Source organism: Ammospiza caudacuta, chromosome 5 (assembly GCF_027887145.1).
Source record: "Ammospiza caudacuta isolate bAmmCau1 chromosome 5, bAmmCau1.pri, whole genome shotgun sequence".
In the NCBI taxonomy this organism is placed as follows: domain Eukaryota; kingdom Metazoa; phylum Chordata; class Aves; order Passeriformes; family Passerellidae; genus Ammospiza; species Ammospiza caudacuta.
In genome coordinates this window covers 56,402,893-56,421,038 of record NC_080597.1, presented here as the reverse complement: position 1 = coordinate 56,421,038, position 18,146 = coordinate 56,402,893, and the positions used below count along the sequence as shown (strand labels likewise).

Here is an 18,146-nt window from a genome sequence, read left to right as displayed (position 1 = left end):
GCTTTTCAGGAGAACCTCAGCTCCCTCAGCCATTCCTCATAAGACTTATGTTCCAGACCCTGGAAGTGATGGAAAAACAAAAGAGATAAAACCTGTTCTACAGAGATAAGTAAAAACAAATTTATGTCCGTACAAGCCATAGCCAAACCATGGATATTTTAGTAGGGGTTTTTTCCTGCCCCAAGTAAGGGTCACAAAAAATGCCTTTACCTTACCCCAAGGTAGACACAAAAGAGCCTGTGACTTTGTGACGGTGTTTTTCCATGTGTGACTCGTGTACTGATGGCAATAGTCTGGGAAAGGGCAGCTCAGGCACTTGGAGCCCATGCCAGAACACAGATGGCTGCAGTAAAATTGCTGCTCACCTCCCACCTCAGCCTCACCCCGGCCTTGATACCCAGAACCAGCTCTGCCATGCCAGCTCCCAAAATTAGATGGTAGTGAGTGCACAGAGCTTTATGGATGTCCCACACACAACATTATGGCTTCTACAGGGAACAGCTCGTCATATGCAGGACTCATGGCTATGGTTTTCTTCCTCCTGCACTGAGCTCTGGAAACACAGCTACAAACTCCATCCCACGGGTACTGAAAAAGCTAAAGGCTGATGTAACCACTGTTGAATGTCTGGCTCCTTGGAGAGTTCACAGCCTGGTGCAGCTGCTTGTGTCAGATTTTATGAGAAATAGAAACCAAATTATACATCTGATTTCAAACATTGTCCCCAAATCGATAGGAGGCCCTATCCCACAGCATGCCTGATTCAGTGCCAGGGCGTTTAATTACTTGTAGACAACATTGCCCGGGGGTGGGCATGCCATGGAATTGGGTTGCGGTGGAACAGCCTGTGGGACACACCCAAATAGTCGAGAAAATTAAATGCTAGTGTTGCAAGGGTTCAATCAGAGTCCAAGTAGGGAAAATAAAAAGGTTTTTCCTACCAATTTATTCTTCCAGCTGGGAATGAAGCCTTTGTGCCTTTTCACACAACCACCAGCTCTGGCCCAGTTGCATTTCCTGGTCCTACCACCATGTAGTCAAGTCCATAAAAAGTAGCATCAAATGGTCTGGCTGCAAAATATGGGAATCAAAAGAGCTGAGTTCAATTTCTAGCTGTGCCATAAATCTGACATGGGGAAAACAGCTCCATGAGCATCTCACCTCATATTTAATTTAAAATAAAGTTTTGCTTTTCTCTCCATTCAGTTCACAGATGCCTTGAAAATATAAAAGACACTTTCTCATAATGCTGTATTGCTTTAGAGGAGGAGGATGGGGGTGGGAAGGAAGGGAAGCAAGGGTGGGCAGAAGCCTTTAATAAATAAACAACTTCAATGGTGAAGGACAGAAAAGCTTTAAATCAGTATCACTCCACCTCCTATAACAGGCAAACAAACAAAAAAAGGGCCTGGCTCTACTGATTAAAAGGCAAACACAACCAGTACCATGTCTTTTTAGCTTACCTAGTGAAATTTAAAGGACTAGTTCATGGTATTTTAAACACTTGGGGCAATGCTCAGTGCTACATCTGAATGCTTTGATGCTGCAGGCAATGTAACTACTGCCTGATGCTTGTATGAAGTCCTAAATATAAACCTTTGCCCGTGAACTAAAATTACTAATGGAATTTGGCTCTAGCCACAGAAAGGGTTTAAAATCTCCTATCTAAAGCCTTATTTGATCATGTTTCCTTTGCTGGTAGCAGTATACTGTATCAGATATGTGATAACCCAGATTCTTGTGTTGGGGTCACTGTATTAATTAAAATTACCACAATTTAGGTTTATTATGATTAGGCCCATATTTCTGATTAAGAATTCCCACAAAGAAGTATCAGTTTATAGGTTAGGAGGCATACATGTATTTATCCTGTTATGTCCGGGAGGTATTGGCCAGTGGAGCCTTGACTTGCAGTCAGCTGTGTGGGGTTCACTGGGCACTCTGTGCTCAGGCCATGCCTGCAGTCACCAGTCACCTGGGGCATCCTTCTGTCAGGGGCCTGGCTCACATACCAGATGCCTAGAAATTTTTCAGAAGTGACTAAATTATTATTTTTCATCTTGGTCAAAATTCCTGGCAAAACCCCCAGATGTTGTGTCTCAGAAATCTACATGAATAGTAGCCTTACTGAGAGCAGGAGGAATTAAGCCTTCTTCGTGTCCCAGACCAGTAATTTTCACTTCTTCTATTTGTTCCAGTGAATCTGTTATGAAGAAGGACACACAAAGGACCAATCTAGCTGCCTTGGGACATGGAATTTACACGTCTGACTCAGAAGTTAGGTCTTCAGTGACAATGACATTCAGCAAGTAAGGAGAAATTCTGAAGAACATGGAAAGCATACTGGAGCTGAGTTTTGGGTTCTGTGAATACGTGTGTGTGTGATAACCAGCATATCTCTCAAATAACAGGATGCCCAGAGTTGTTGTGGCTGCCCCATCCCTGGAAGTGTTCAAGGCCAAATTGCAGATGGCTTTGAGAAACTTGCTGTAATGGAAAGTGTCCCCACCCATGGTAGGGGGGTTGGAACTAAATGATCTTTAAAGTCCTTTCCAACACAATAATTTGATAACTGTGGGTTTAGCTAAATGGATTATGCCCTGTGTAATCCTGATTTCCACCAACTGAAATATCTTCTTAGTTGGGAGGGTCTGCATTTTTTTTCTTTCCTCAAGATGGAACAGATGCTAGAAAAACAAAGGGGGTAACTGCAAATAATTTTTAATTAAATATCTTTAAATTTATTCTGTCAGATTTTTTTTCTCTAAATGTGCAGAAACATACTGTGCAGTGCATGAAAGCATGACTGAGGGTGAGTCTGTTCAAGAACTGATCTGCCAAAACTCTGAAGGAACCAAAATTAAAGTTACAATATTTCTTAACCAAGGGGATAGGCTGCTTGATTTCCTGGTTTGCCCATCAAAATCTAGTATTTGTTTAAAAGAACTTACCTAAAGTCCCTTAAATTTTGCCAAGCCTTGATACCTGTATACACCAAAGCTGTACCTGGACCAAACACTTTGCAAAAATACCTAAAAATAATAATTTAGATGTTTAAAGACTTTTACATAGAACCATGATCTTTAATGTACAAAGCATGCTACAACTCTTTGGATGATTGTGACCTGACATAAGAAATTAAAATTTCCTATAATAACTCTTAACATTACTATTAACTGGAAGTTAGATATTTATCCAGTCTGTGGTACCTTTGTTCATTTTTACTGTGTTTCTATGAAAAAATGAATTCTTGTGCTTAGAGGCACATAATCTGTGTAATTATAAAAAACACAAGCCACTTTTCCAGCTAAATGTCTCAATCACAGAACAGCAATAAACTCATAGAACTGAAACAGAGAACACATCAAGCCATAATTTCTAAATCTGTGCAGAGAAATGCCAAAGAACATATTTTAAAGTAATTACAGAAGTTAATTTAAACAAAGCACTAGAAATGGCCTTCAACAGTCAAATTAATACCTAGGTAGGTTACTTTAAAAGCTGTTTTCTTCCATGTTTAGCCTTTGTGAACTCTTAATTTATGCAAACAGGCTTGAAGGCAAAAAAAATCCTGTAATCTGTGGCACTGATTGTTCAGAAATATTTCTTTGGAAACACATCTACTCCACTAGCTAGGAAAGGAACAGAAATTCCAGAATTCTTCCTCGTGATTTCTTAAAATTTCCTTTCTAAATCTCTAATATATTAATGTAAATAAATAATAAAACCACATCAGCACCATCATTTTCTCTACCTCAGAGAGGAAATGGGAAATGGCTATTTTTTTTTTAGAGTGTTTTCAAAAAATGATTTTGACAGTATGTTAATCTTAATTCAACACTATAAACCAGAGTGTTTCAATCTGGCTAACGAAAAGAGCCAAGTGAAGAGAAGCAAGGAATGTATGTATTTATTAGTTTATTGTTTATTGAAGAAGTAGTCCAACAGGGAATAGGCTCAAGCTCTGGAGCTGGCCACACAAAAAAATTTCCAAAGATACCCTGACACAAAGTCCAAACACATCTCCACATTATATCCATGACTGTGCAACAGCCTCAGCATCATGTCACCACTCAAAGAATACCAAATGCACTGGGGAAACGCGAATCATTAAGCAACAAAATTAGCAGTTGACATCTGCTCCATAAGATAGGAGTAGCTTCACAATTCCATGGCAGTCAGCTCTCACTGCTATGAGAACATAGTTTAAAGGATCCTTTTTTGGATTTGCTCCTGCTTTGAGCAATATTTTGGTGTGAAGAATCTCATTATTAGAAACAGCACAACAAAGCGCAGTCCCTCTTCTGTCATCATAAGTATTTGAAGTTATGTGTTCAGACAAGAGAGTGTTGACATCCAAACCATTTTCAATGACAAGCTCTAGACATTGGTTCTAGCAGAATGAACAGTGCTTGGCCCACTTTCCTGGATTAAAGTTTGGGATGTGGCTGCAATGAGATACTTCCTGCCCCTAAAAACAGTCAACAAAACTAGGCAGGTGTAACTTCCTTACAGGAAGAAAATAACCCTCATCCATTTATGTTCTTAGTTACCACCTAGGCTTCTTACAAAAGTTTAAAACATAGAAACACCAGTTTTGAGCACCGTCATATAAGATGTGTTTAAGTTGTTTCAGTGGTTTTCACTTAATTCTAAGGAGTGTGTTTTGCATTTTGCTTAGTTTCTGCTAAAAAGAAAAGTTAGTTAAATCTAATAGAACAGTGGTACTTCTAAAATGGAAATGTACATAAATATACATTTGCCAAGTTTACTACAAACATCTTTGATGTAACCTTGTGTCACATTGTCTCTTAGTAAAAATGTAAAGACCAAGCTCATACTCACAGGTGTGAGTAAGCCATTCTCAAGCCCTCACAGGCCCTCACAAGCCATTTTGTGTGTGGGGAGCAGCCCTGCCTCACCAGGCTCACTGCCACTTCACATTTCAGAAGCAGAGCTATGCAGTCTAGACTACGTCCTCCAGCTGCTTAAAATAATGCTGGTACACAATCATCTGCTGAGGCCTTGACATGTCCACCTCAAAGGAGGAAACAGAACTTATATTTATATCCAAAGTGATTTACAGAACATCATAAAAACAAATCCAAAGTACTTTCCTCCTTATTTTCAGATATATTTAAGTTAAAGCTCTACTAAAGCACAGACTATTTTTTTGCAGCAAATATAAAACTCAAAACCAAAATAAGAGGTGTACAGACACAAGTTCAAGTGCTCACCTGAGCAGGTTCTGCTTTGACTGTAAGCATTACAACTGAGGACTTGCAACCGACAGATTTCAAATATACTTCATTGATTAATACCAATATAATTCCATACGTGGAAGGAAAGGTAGGAAGGAGGGATGGAGTGGAGTAAACAGAAAGACAACAGAGCAAGAAGAGCCCTTATAGCAATCTCTCCTTGAGTGAAAGGATTGCTTTCAACTCTGCCACTCCTCCCTCATGCATTACAGAAACGTGTAAGCATCACTCCAGTCCAGCAGAAACACTCACGTATGCTTCCTTTCCTTCCAGCCAATTTCCTCTTTTTTTCCTGAAAGATTTCAGCACTCAGGCAAGATGTATGCCAGTGCAGAGGTGAATTTCTCTTTTCTTGAATACCTATCATTATGATTAAGATGCTCCAGCACATCACAGTGACCACATTCAGCCATAACCCCTAATGGTGTTACTCGATATTTGTCCTTAATGTTCACATTTCCATCATTCTTCAGAACATCAAAAATGTCTTTGCATCTCTGTTTTGCAGCTTCTTGCATTGCTGACGAATAAGTTTCTCTTGTAACTTATGGTATTGGGATAAACACCCTTTTCCGGGATCATTTGCACATTTTCCACAAAGCCAGTTTTTGCTGCCAAACTTAGTGCTGTTTTCCATTGCACGTTTTTTATTGTCATGTTGATTCATAAGATGCTAGAGGTAAGAAAGTGAAAAAAGATACAACAAAATAAAGCACAAGGCTGTTAACACATACACATACATGAGAAATCCTTAAGTGCTATGTTTTTATTAAAAGTATTTGTAATTATGTTCACCTAACCAGTACTGCCAAACACACAGAATACTGAATAGAAATTCTTGCTTTGTCTGTAAGCTTCTGAACAAAATGTTAAAAATGGTCCAATTTATTTGTTATTGTAAACTGATGCAACTTTTCCAAAACCAGAAAATTTGCTGGAATATTTAAACAACATAAGCAAGATGCTCCATGGAGGACTTGATCATACTTCTTTTCGTTAATAGTTCTAGCCTGTTGGTGTCTTCATTGTTCTATGTTTCTTTGTTGCTCCCCTTATCTTATGGGATATTTTAACCTTTCCTGCCATCTAAAGTAACTTCAAATATTTGTGGAATTGGCTGAACTGCAGCCTTCTGCAGTGGAAACCACTCCCTTTGATCAGTTTCCATCAAAGCATATGTCAGGTTCACAAGTCCTTGAAGCCCAGAAACTTGACCTTACAAACTTGAACAGATAAATGTGATGCAGTTGAAAAACAATATGTCAAAAACTCAGATTTGCAATGGGACTATTTTATTTACTTCTAGGGTGTAGTTTTTTATTTTTTGTTTGTTTGTTTTGTTCTGTTTTCACCCCAGGATACCTTGCTTCATGGATGTTACAATTTTCCTATTGTTCTCACTAGGTGTTACAATAAAATGATCTCATGTCATTAATTATCTCTTTTAATGGTCTTTAATATGTTAAAACCCCCCAAAACAAACCTCAAACACTCACAAATATTGTTTTATCTTTATACTGCCAAAGCACAGTCAATTAAAGAAGGAAAAGGTCTTTGGACTCTGCACTGTTTCTGCAGTTGTGAATAATGGACATTCACATGAGTTTGGTACAAAAGGTCAGACAATGGCCAAGCCATGCCAGCTATTATTTTCAAGGTGTGAGAGTCATTGAAACGCTCAGTGGATTAGTAACAGAGTATGTCAAACCTTTTAACTATAGTCATCAACTTAATTCAGTCTGTTCATATCACCAACTGTAACTGTGGCTTATGTTCACTACGCTTTTTCCTCATGATATCACATAAACCAACCATCTTACTAGTAAATTCTCATTATAACTGGAAGGTCAGGAATTTTGCTCTTTACAACATCTTCCAGGTTTTTTAACTATAAAATGCAGTCTTTATATGTTGTAAAACACACAGAAAGAAAAACACATTAATATATGCAGTACCTACCTAGGTTTTTCCAAATAACCTTTGGAATTTGATAGTTTCTCTGCTTGATTCAATCTCAGTCACTTAACACATTTGTCCTGTTGAATCTTTTTATTTATTTTTAAACTATTACTTCCACAGTTTGTGCAGTCATGCGCTCTTTCTACCACACTGAACACTTATAATCCTTAAAATGCTGCAAAAATATTACACAATTAAATTAAGTCCCTGCTGTATGTTTGTCACAGATCATGGTTCTAGTCATCTGCAAATAGAGAAGGAACGTTGGAAATGCTATTTGGAAGAAATCTTCTGAAACTTATGTTCAAGGGGAAGTGTCAATCAACTTTCTCTTCAGACTAGTTTCTGCATTGCTCTTGTAAGCACTAAGTCACTCAAAGTACCATAGCCAATATTATAATCCCATCCACAAATACCTTACTAGTTAGTATATTATGATAAAGCTTGCGAGCCAAAATTAAATTAGTAAGGGCTTACATTTAGATTGACTCAGAAACTAAAGATCTCTTGGATTCTGACTCCCACATAACACAGTTTCTCACCTCTTTCAAACTGTACTGGAGTCATGGCCTGGGTTTTCAACTGCAAGGAAAGAAATTTGAAAGAAGATGTTAAAAATCTCTATGTAAATTCCATTTTGTCTGATGGAGAAAATATACAACTTGGGTCTTGAGTGCCATCATCTCCGAACACAAAAAACAAAGGAGTCCAAGAATAATAAAAGAATATTCACAAAAACATTTTCATCTGGAGCTTAGAAAAACAGACCTTCATGTTGTTCATAAAGGACAAGCTCTTCTGAAGGTTCACTTCTCTTCTCTGTCCCTTCCTATTGTGTCCATAGTCAAGGTTTGAGCGTAACAGGCCAAAAGAAGATTTAACACAGAAGTTATTGGGACGAACTGCTCATCACAGTGTGGACATATTCACCACTCTCCCACATCTCTTGTGGGCAATACACTCCACTGACAGGCAGAAGAATTCTGAGGTAAGATTCTTTTATGCATTTTTCCTCTCATTTTCATTAACACTTCTCAAATTCTGATGGCACCTTACAGCTTCCATCATTTAAGTCACAAATACACTCTTGTTACAAACACACACAAACCTTTCAGGGAGCAAGGATAAAATCTTTCCTAGACTAGCAGTTTCAGAAGCATACATCAATGAACACAACTGCAACCTCAATCTGCCATCAGCTAACAGGAAAGTACATGTTAGAGCACATTAATATCTCATTGGCAGCTAAGAGGTGCTCCTAATGAAACAGTTAATTTATGTGAGATAATTTGTTAAGGAAAAATATGTAACATTCATAATCTTATTTCCTCCACAACTGCTTTAAGACAAAAGTTACCTTCCCCTTTTTCATACCTTTCATTTTGAAAACCCTAAATTTGAATAACCCTCAATTATACCATTGATAAAACTTTTTTTCAATGAATCAGGATCACCCTACTGGATCCAGACCTTCATGCTCTGCCAGCCTTAGTGAAGTTGCTGTCCTTAGGAAAGCGGAGAATTATTATAGTCCAGCCCATCATATTATATTTACCCCAGAGCCTGAACCGAAAAGGCTCCTGAAGATTTGTGTTGTTGTTATCTTATTGTATTTCATATTTCTGGAGTCCCATCTTAAAGTCCATACCTTCTTGCTGGTCCTATTATGCAGCTCCTCTCTGCAGCACAGTTCCTCATGGCTTCCATAGGGGCTCCTTCTGGGCTCTCGACCCAACCCCCTTTTATCCCAGAGGCCTTCATGAGCTACAGCTGCTACTCAACCAAGGATCCCACAGCTGTAGCTCATCCAGAGCAACAGGACCCACCTATCTAATACATAGGACTCTCACTACATATATATATTCACAAGGACTCCTTTATAACAATACATATATTCAGGCCCCTACAGATTTGCACAGACCTCAGATCAGACCCTCAAACTGCAAAATCTCTGAAAAAAAGTCATTTTAGTATATTAAAAAGACATTTTAGCAATGTTCACATATGGTCTACTCCTGCCAGATGATAAATACGCTCTCAACATCAGTGTTTCTAGGAAGAGTTAAGAACACTAAGTAAGATAGTTTTTTTAGTAATAAAATCCTTTTATTTTCATTAGAATGTATTTCCTTTCTATGACTCCTTTCTTTCCAAAACATCAGAGGAATAAACCAGCTTAGAGGCCACCCCAGAAAATTTTCTCTGGTTACGCAGTTTCCATACCCAAAACTTTCTCCTGCTTTGCTATACTCCCTGAGTGATTTCACCAGAGGCATCATAAAGCTCTTGAACATGAACTTAACCAGAAAGGGCTCAGATGAGCAGTGTTTCAGAATTGCTGTGTGTACTATTTTCAAATGATCTTATCCCACAAAAATCCATACATTGAAAAATGAGAAAGTTGGTTAGTAGCAAGTAACTGTGACAGGGTAGAGTTGGTGTGAGGCAAAGAGCTCCCCAGAGCTGGACACGCTGCCAAGGGTCTACAGGCACTCCTGATTTGCTGTATCACTGCTGGTAATACACTGTGCTGGGCTGACAAGGGCTGGCCAAGCATGGATGCGCCACAGGGATCACAGGGAACAAAACAGCATGGCTGATACACTGAGCAGCACCAGAAACATCGCTGCTCCCTTACGTGATGTGGCAATGAAAAGGCTAAAAAGCTCAGCAGGAAAATCTCCTTCCATTCACCCTTGGCAGTTTCTCAACCGCCTGACCCACACACTACATCACTGGAAACAATTGCAAACCCTTACTCTAAATGAGTTGGAGTTTTTTATATTACAAAGAAGATTTTCCTAAAACAACATTTTGAGTAGCCTGATATTTTTCTGATACTTTTTATATTCATACCTGAAACACTAGACATTACTCCTCGATGTTCTATTTGGAAAAAATGTTTTTCTTTCTAAATTACTGTTTTCACATTAGAAAAAATATGAACCACTTGCTGATCATGGAAGTTGTATCTTTTCTTGGAAAGAAGTGTATCAAGCATTTATTGCTTTTAAACACATAAAGTTACGTGAGAGTGAGCTATTCTAATTTCTTAACCTTAAAATAAACTAGACAATCTTAGCTTTATTCTATAAATAGAAGGCCCTTAGGCATGCACAGAGGTTATTCATAGCAATGAAAGAATTACTAGCAATCTAAATTTGGACTCAGTCTCTGAAGTATTACATTTTTAAACTATTTCTCTGTTAGTTTAATTGGCGAGCACAGCACAGTCTCACCATTTCAACCCATTATCTTGCCAGTGCTACTCTGGGGCCTGAATTTTGAGCAGCCAGGAACAGTGCCCTGCAAGCTGAGGTGTCCTGTGATGCTTCTAAAATTAAATATGCAGTTGCTAGATAAATTAAGGTCTGACCTTGTACAACTGTAACATAAGCAGACGCGACCCTCAGGAAAGTATTACACATGACTTCTCTAAAATCTCATCAAATGTAACACGAGGTCTGGGGATATAAGAGTATCTGTGTCCCCATTGGTTAAACTACTCCCATTAAGAAAATTAAGTATTTGCCAATTATTCTCAAGCACTACGTTAACAACACATCGGAGCATATTTACATAAATCACAACAAGTTTGAGAAGGTTTAGCCTTCAACTAGTTGCAGATCCCACCATATAACATCATCAAACACTAATCTCTCTCTCTGAGGCTGACATGATGCAAAGCTTTATAGATTCAATGACAGACAATTACAGTACTTATTTAACCAGTTAATAACTTGAAGTGGGACAAAGAAGCAGGAAGCATGGCACCACAGACAGCAGTGATGAAAATACAGAATAACCCCAGAGTAAGACCAAGAACAGCAGTACCCAACAAGCTAAACCCAGGCTTGGGATGAGGAACAAGCTGGAAATATCACTGATTCAAAACCACTCTTGTTCTGGTCTTAACCAATTAGTTATCATTTTTACCATAATGAACTGACCAATAAGGGCACACAACAAACTGAAAAACCCCCAAACTTCCATCTTGTCTTCAATTGTTCTAACGAAATTAAATTTTACAGTGAACTCCTCCGTGACATTTGACTCACTTGCATTTATAGAACCATAAAAGTGTAAGCTTAACTAAGGCACTACATGCATTTCAATCTTTGAACACGAGATCAACAAAAACATTTAATGATGATAAACAATATTCACTGAAACTTCTTTGGCAAATGCAACCTAACTAAAGGTGGCACACCCCTAAAACAACCCAGTATACGCAGAAGCAGACAGAAGCAGACAGAAGCAATGCTGAGATCCTGTTCTACTGCTGGCTATGAGATGATATGGAGAGAGATATATTCTTATCTAATTAAAACATGAAAAATATGTATTTATAATTCATATAAAGAACACAAATGTTGTATTTATTTAGTTTCAGTTCTTTCATTTTTTTACATAACCAAGACACCATCAGAATTAGTACACATCCACATTACAAACATGGTATTGTTTTGATTTTCAGATATTTTTAATAACATTGTGCATCAAGTGCCTGATTCCACTCATACATAATTACTAGATATAAATCCATCAATTATGTTTCATGTAGAATAAAATAGTTGTTGTTGTACATACACCATATCACATGGCAATTTGAGATACAACACCAAGAGATAAACTCATTGGTGAGACAAACATGGGATGGAGAGCTATAGCAAGGCCCTCTTAGGTTACTTACATACTGAATATTAATACACGGGATTCTAGTCATAACAGAATCCCCAGTGTAAAACAATAATAACTGTGAAATGCTATGTGGGTGGGGTTTGTTTGTTTGTTTTCAAAGTCAGTGTTGACTGTACACTGGTAATACTTTGTAGGTTTCAGCTTTGTTATATTTTAAAATAAATCATGTATTTTAATGGGATTTGACCAGTTTGGAGAATTTCCCACAGTACCACTTTGAGATGGATTTCATGAGGATTTTCATCAACAAGGCCTATTGTTTTTCACTTTGTTGGGATGTGGCAAGCACTCCCACATGCTTAGGCTGTCTAAAGTCAGTCAGAACTACTGCTGGAACGACACTGACTGTGCTCAAAGATCGCCAGGCACAGAGCCATTGGTGCTGTGCTCTGTTAATGTCACCAGGAGATAATCTGGTTAGACCATCAGAGAGACGGGGAAAATACAGGGTGGTCCAATAAAAAAGAGGCAGGAACTTTTGAAGACTGGCATTTATGGAAAGAAAGAATTTCAGTAGCTAGGAAAGAAATTCCAGCTCTTTCTGATTAAATTGCCAAGAACACAGGCGTGGGGAAACACAAACCCTGCATACTGATGCAAACTGTGTGAGCCACTGCGCTTTAGTTGCAGATTGAAGTGTTTGTTTTATCAAAGGACTGGCTTCCAGGGAAAAACCAGATATTCTGAGACTCAGCTGGGGGAGTTTGCTTAGTTATGAAAAATAGCTCAAGAGCAGGACAAAGGAATTATAAAGAACGAGTTGTCCAGAATAAGATACAAACTTACAATGTAATTATTACAAAGTATAACTGCGGAAAACTCACACTTTAAGTTAGCAACTAAGCATAAGACTTATTAGAAGGACAACTGGATCTTCAAATGAACATCATGTTCACCTCAAATAATAACTTAAATTGTCTTTTCATTGCTCTTTTGTCCCACTGTCTCTATCTCAAGGTCGCTAAATAAGCTCCCTGTTGTCTATTTTCTGCCTAGTTCTGTTTTGGGGCGTTTTTTCGCTTTTCCAAGCGATCCCCTGACGGGACTCGCACCGCTCCGAGCACTCTGCACACAGCGGCCCCGCGCACGCGCACTGCTGCCGCCCCGCCGGCCGCGGCCGCTGCGGCGCATGCGCAGCCCGGCGCCCTCCGCTGCGTCCTTTGCGGGCGCCGCGAGCGCGGCCATGGCGGGGGCGCTGAGGAAGGTGAGGCGCTGCCGAGGGCCCGGGGCCGCGTCCTGCTCCTGCGGCGGGCCGGCAGTTCTGGGGGAGGGCAAGGAGTGCCGCAGCCGTGCGGGGAGAGCGGGCGGCCACCCTGCGAGGGAAAGGCCGAGGGCAGCGCAGGGCCTGGGTGACCTCCCCGGCAGCCGGGGGCGGCTGGAGCCGGGGCACCGGAGCGGTGGCGGCAGCTGCTCGGTGCGCATCAGGCACGGCATCGGCCGCACGGCGAAGGAGGGATTGTCCCGCTGTGCTCTGCACTGAGGCGGCCTCACCTTCAGTGTTTGATCGCCGCGGTCTGAAAAGGATACTAAGCTATTAGAGAGCATCCAAAGGAGGGCAACGGAGATGTTAAAGGGCTTGTAGGGGAAGCCCTGTGAGGAGCGGCTGAGGTCATTGGTGTGCTCAGCCTGGAGAAGAGGAGGCTGAGGGGAGACCTCATTGCAGTTACAGCAGTGAGGGGAAGAGGAGGGACGGACACTCAACTCTATGGTGACCAGTGACAGAACCCGCGGGAATGGCCCGAAGTTGTGTCAGGGGAGGTTTAGGTTGGATATTAGAAAAAGGTTCTTCACCCAGGGGGTGTTTGGGCACTGAACAGGCTCCCCAGGGCATTGGTCACGGCACCAGCCTGACGGAATTCAGGAAGTGTTTGGGCAATGCTCTCAGCACATGGTGTGACCCCTGGGAATGGTGCTGTGCAGGGCAGGAGTTGGATTGATGATCCTTGTGGGTCCCTTCCAGCTCAGGATATTTTATGATTCTGATTCTGCTAAGGTGAGCTGCTCCCTCTTGGAGCACTGGAACTCTGCGATAACGGGCATATGGCAGGAGGTAAGGCTGGTGCCATGGAATGGTCCCTCTCAGCTGTATATTGAGTCAAAACAAAGTAATTAATGTGGGAATGGATGCTTAGGTGTGTTAAGTATGTTTATGCTCTCTCTGCAGACCACTGGACTTGTAGGATTGGCTGTAGCTGAGAACCCTCATGAGGTATGTAACATGTCTCATTCTGTAGTAATGGAAACTCTCAGTGAGTTCTAAAGTTTTTGTGATGTGTTTGCATGTGTAGGTATGCAGTATATCTTTATCTGGTGCCAGCTTAATGAAATAATTAAAATTGTCCACAGTGATAAAAGTTTAATGGATGTCATTATACGTTATTTTACACATGTACTTTTTGTGGCATACACTGATTTCCAAAGCTCTCTAGTGTAAGTATCTTTATGAACCAATATTTGACTTCTTTCATCAGAAATAGCAAAACAAAGTACTCTTTAAATTCATTTCTTCATAAATATAATTTCTGCTTCTCAGGAAAAAAAGATTTTTGCTGCTTGCTGTGTATGCAAGTATTGAAATAACTTACACCAAAGGGCTGGCCTGGTCTTAGATGATAGAGACTAGCCATGAGCAAAGCCATGCCAAGGCCCTGAAATGGAACACTTCAGTGGTACAAGAAACCCCCTGCATTAGGCGGTTCTTGCAGCAATATGTGGCTTTCTTTTGACCTCCTCAGGCTCACTTAGTGTAAGTATGTTTGTCACATCATGCTTATTCAGGAGGCATTAACTTTGAAAGAACTTCAGTGATGTTTTAGAGTTCTCCACTTTGAAATTTCTTATTGTACAGCAATTCTATTTCAAAAATGCTTTTGACTCCAATACTTAAGAATGCTGTAAAAAAGAATCCTTGAAAAATTCACTACTGTTTGGTAGAAATTATTCTAGCTCAGTCTACAGCCTTGTCAGACTCCTTCTGGGTGAACTTAGTACATTTATTTTTTTCTGCAACTTAAAGCTAAGAGTAAAGTACTGGGCAAGGGTTTAGTTGAAGTTCAGATTTTTTGCCAATTTTCTTTTTGTTTCCTGTTTTTCTTCCTTGTACTTCTTTTAGTATTCTGCTTCTATTTCTTATTGTTCCTATGGGACATCCATTCCTTGTCAGGTAGATACAATTACATGGTACAAAAGTGTGAATCAATTCACCACAATGTGTCCTTTATCCCTGCATTTAAATCCAGCAATAAAAGTTTCAGGTTTAATTTAAATCTATTTGTTACCCAGAACTTTCCACCAGCATGAGGAAAAGTGACAAAAAACCCTTCATTATAATCTCTTTGTATCTACTCAGATAAATTTTCAGATTTTTTTCATTTTGCATCAAGTCTGTTCTGATTGCAATTTTGTTTTTTCATTTTTTTTCCCTTTGAGGAATGTGACAGCAGAAATTCTTCAGTCCTGATAAATCCCTGCTTTACCCAAGATGGAGTTCAGTGGCTCAGACTCAATTATTAGTTGATCATACACTTCTGGATTGAATACCATATTTTGTGTATAAGTAGTAGCTTAGTGGGTTTGGTAGGACAAGGAGTTAAATAATTGCAGTTGTGTATTTTAACCATGTCTTGTGATCCCTTCAGCGCCTGCGAATACTGTACACAAAAATCCTTGGTGTCCTGGAGAACATTCCCAGAGATGCAGCTTACAGGAAATACACTGAGCAGATTGTAAATGAGCGATTTGATTTGGTGAAAAAAGTAAGTACAGTGCTATTTCCTTAAATGCTGCCCATAAAAAAAATTCCTAGGATGAGAAAAGTGATTTTTGGAATGCCTGGGTCTTTCTTAGGTGCACATGTAACTTTCAGGTATCAATTCAGAAACAACTGAAGTATCAAGGTTTGTTTTTGATATTGACTGGGATATTTTGATGGCATATGAAAAGGAATTGTTAATTTCCTGTTGATGTTTTGTGATAATTAGAAGCAAACTTTTTTTTTTTGAAAGATAGAAAAGTGGTAATTTTCACACACTTTCACAAAAAAAAGTTTGTGCTCCTGCCAGTGTAGTATCTTAGCACAATCCTTACCTTCAATATTTAAGACAACTTTTTGTTACATTAAACTCTGCAATACTGTTATTGTATATTTAAGGTGATAATTGAAAGCTTGCATATAATTCTATAAAAATCTAAGAACAAGACTTTTTTCCAAGATAAAAAATAAAGCCTTTAGGTGCTAATTCTTCTTTGGAGTCAGTAAATATTATTCATTCTTTGTATTTATCATTGAGGGTTTGATGTTTGCTTCTCAGTAACAAATGAGTGTGAGATTTTTTTTATAATGTAAAATTATATAAGCCAGCTGATTTGATAGTTGTTCTGAGAAAGATTGGAGTGTGATCTGGTTAAATTATTGTTTTCATGCTTCTCATGGGTTTTCTACTCTCAATAAAACATTTTATTGTATGTATTTAAACACACAGGAGTCTGATGTGCAAAAACTACAGGACAAGCTGAACTGTGGTCAGATAGAAGAAGTCATTGTACAGGTAAAGAGAGGAAATTTGAGATGAAGTGCAAATGTAGCTGTGTTTTTTAGTGCTCCTTGGGCCGAGCTTTTGTTCAGAAAATTGGAAGTTTTGTGTATCTTCCTTTGCTGGCAATACAGTCAATCAGAAGAAAAACCCCTGATAACAAATTGCCATGTAGTGATGGGATGACCTTGCTAAAACCTAATAAATTAACAGCTGTTTCTTGCATTATACTTATAGATATGCATGTATACCTACATTGTTTCTTCCAGAGTAAATCAGTGAAAAGGGCAGGAGAGGATTGAATAATACTGGGCGAATCCAAACCAAGTGGAAAATATCATGAAGTTGTCATTGGGAATGTCTCTCTGAACAGAATGTCTGTTTGGGTATTTAGGGGTGATGGGATTTTTTTAAAAAAACAAAACCCCCAAAAGCATACAGTTCCTTTGATATTTGTAGGTGAAATTTGTGTAGTCTGTGATCAAGATAGATAGCAACATCACTGAGGTAATTAACTGACATAGAGGTAATTTAATATTTTGGCAGTTGTATAATATTTAAAACTTTCTGTATGGTGTTTATTAACAGGCTGAAAATGAGCTGTCCCTGGCAAGAAAAATGATACAGTGGAAACCATGGGAGCCTCTAGTTGAAGAACCTCCTTCTAATCAGTGGAGATGGCCAATATAATTTTCAAAATGGTGTAACCTCTTGAAAGTTAAAAGAAAGAATTAATTATTAACCTATTGTTACTGACAGTTGTCTTTAAATTAAAGCTAATCACTTCATTAAAATATATTTTGTCCACTTAATTCAGCAATCTAAAGGCTGCTGCCAATTTCTTGGAAAAGAAGTTTTAAGAAAATTCTTTCTGGCATTCCTACAACCTTTTGTTTATTTAATTTTTGGCATTTTTTATTAACAGGGTACTTGTGTCTTATGCTGAGTTGTTTTTATAATCTGTATTTCTGTGTTAAAAATACAGATATTATAGGCCACTTGAAATCAAAATCCAAGTTGTAGAAAAGTATGATGATTTTGTCCCACCTTTGGCTATGTATTTTTGCTACCCTCTGACAAGATCCTAATGGCCATGCAGATGCTGCAGTGAGGGATCTAATGCTTCCCAAAAAGAACAGTATTTTAAGTTTCAGCTGAGTCCCTGTCCTGAACTGGTTGACCCTACTGCCCACATAACTAAATACAATTTCTGGTTTGTGGGAGATACTGGGAAAATTGGAGAGGTGAGAGGGAGAAAGAAGACTGCTATTCAGATTGATGGCAACAGCAGGTTTCTTGTTAACAGGTAGTTACCATGCCTGGCATAACACTGCAGCACAAACCTTGGCATTGGGATCTTCAGGAGCCATTGTGTAGGCTTGTGTTGGTCTATTGTTGATTCACATCTTGAGTGTTAGGTGTTGCAGGAAATAAGGTGACATCAGGCTGGCCACCAGTCACCAGCTGGGTCCCACAGGGCTCCATCTTAGGCCCAGTGCTCTCAGTGTGTTCATTAACAACTTAGATGTGGGACAGGAAGGGATTCACAGTAAATCTGCTGATGACACTACTTTGGGAGGAGCTGTTGGCTCCCTCAGAGGCAGAGAGGCCTTGTGGAGAGACCTCAACAGATTACAGAGATGGGCCATCACCATGGGAAGTTAAAGAGACAAGTGCTGGATTCTCCACTGGG

The 18,146-nt window shown here is 39.3% G+C and overlaps 2 protein-coding genes across 2 annotated transcripts; one reads left to right on the top strand and one right to left on the bottom strand.

The window, feature by feature from the left end:
- Positions 1-982: 982 nt before the first annotated feature.
- ASB15 (ankyrin repeat and SOCS box containing 15) lies at positions 983-7,803 on the bottom strand. Its single transcript, XM_058805953.1, is given in 12 exon segments — positions 983-1,071; positions 2,129-2,203; positions 3,947-3,999; positions 4,001-4,091; positions 4,094-4,117; positions 4,120-4,392; positions 4,395-4,471; positions 4,877-4,940; positions 4,943-5,040; positions 5,628-5,934; positions 7,221-7,395; positions 7,763-7,803. Coding segments are annotated over 10 exon segments (996 nt in total). The 5' UTR covers positions 5,780-5,934; positions 7,221-7,395; positions 7,763-7,803.
- Positions 7,804-13,044: 5,241 nt separating this feature from the next.
- NDUFA5 (NADH:ubiquinone oxidoreductase subunit A5) lies at positions 13,045-17,265 on the top strand. The gene is made up of 5 exons (XM_058804982.1): positions 13,045-13,125; positions 14,086-14,130; positions 15,560-15,676; positions 16,403-16,468; positions 17,042-17,265. Exons 1-5 carry the CDS (start codon positions 13,051-13,053, stop codon positions 17,141-17,143), a joined length of 405 nt encoding a protein of 134 aa, XP_058660965.1. The 5' UTR covers positions 13,045-13,050; the 3' UTR covers positions 17,144-17,265.
- The last annotated feature ends 881 nt before the right edge of the window (positions 17,266-18,146 follow it).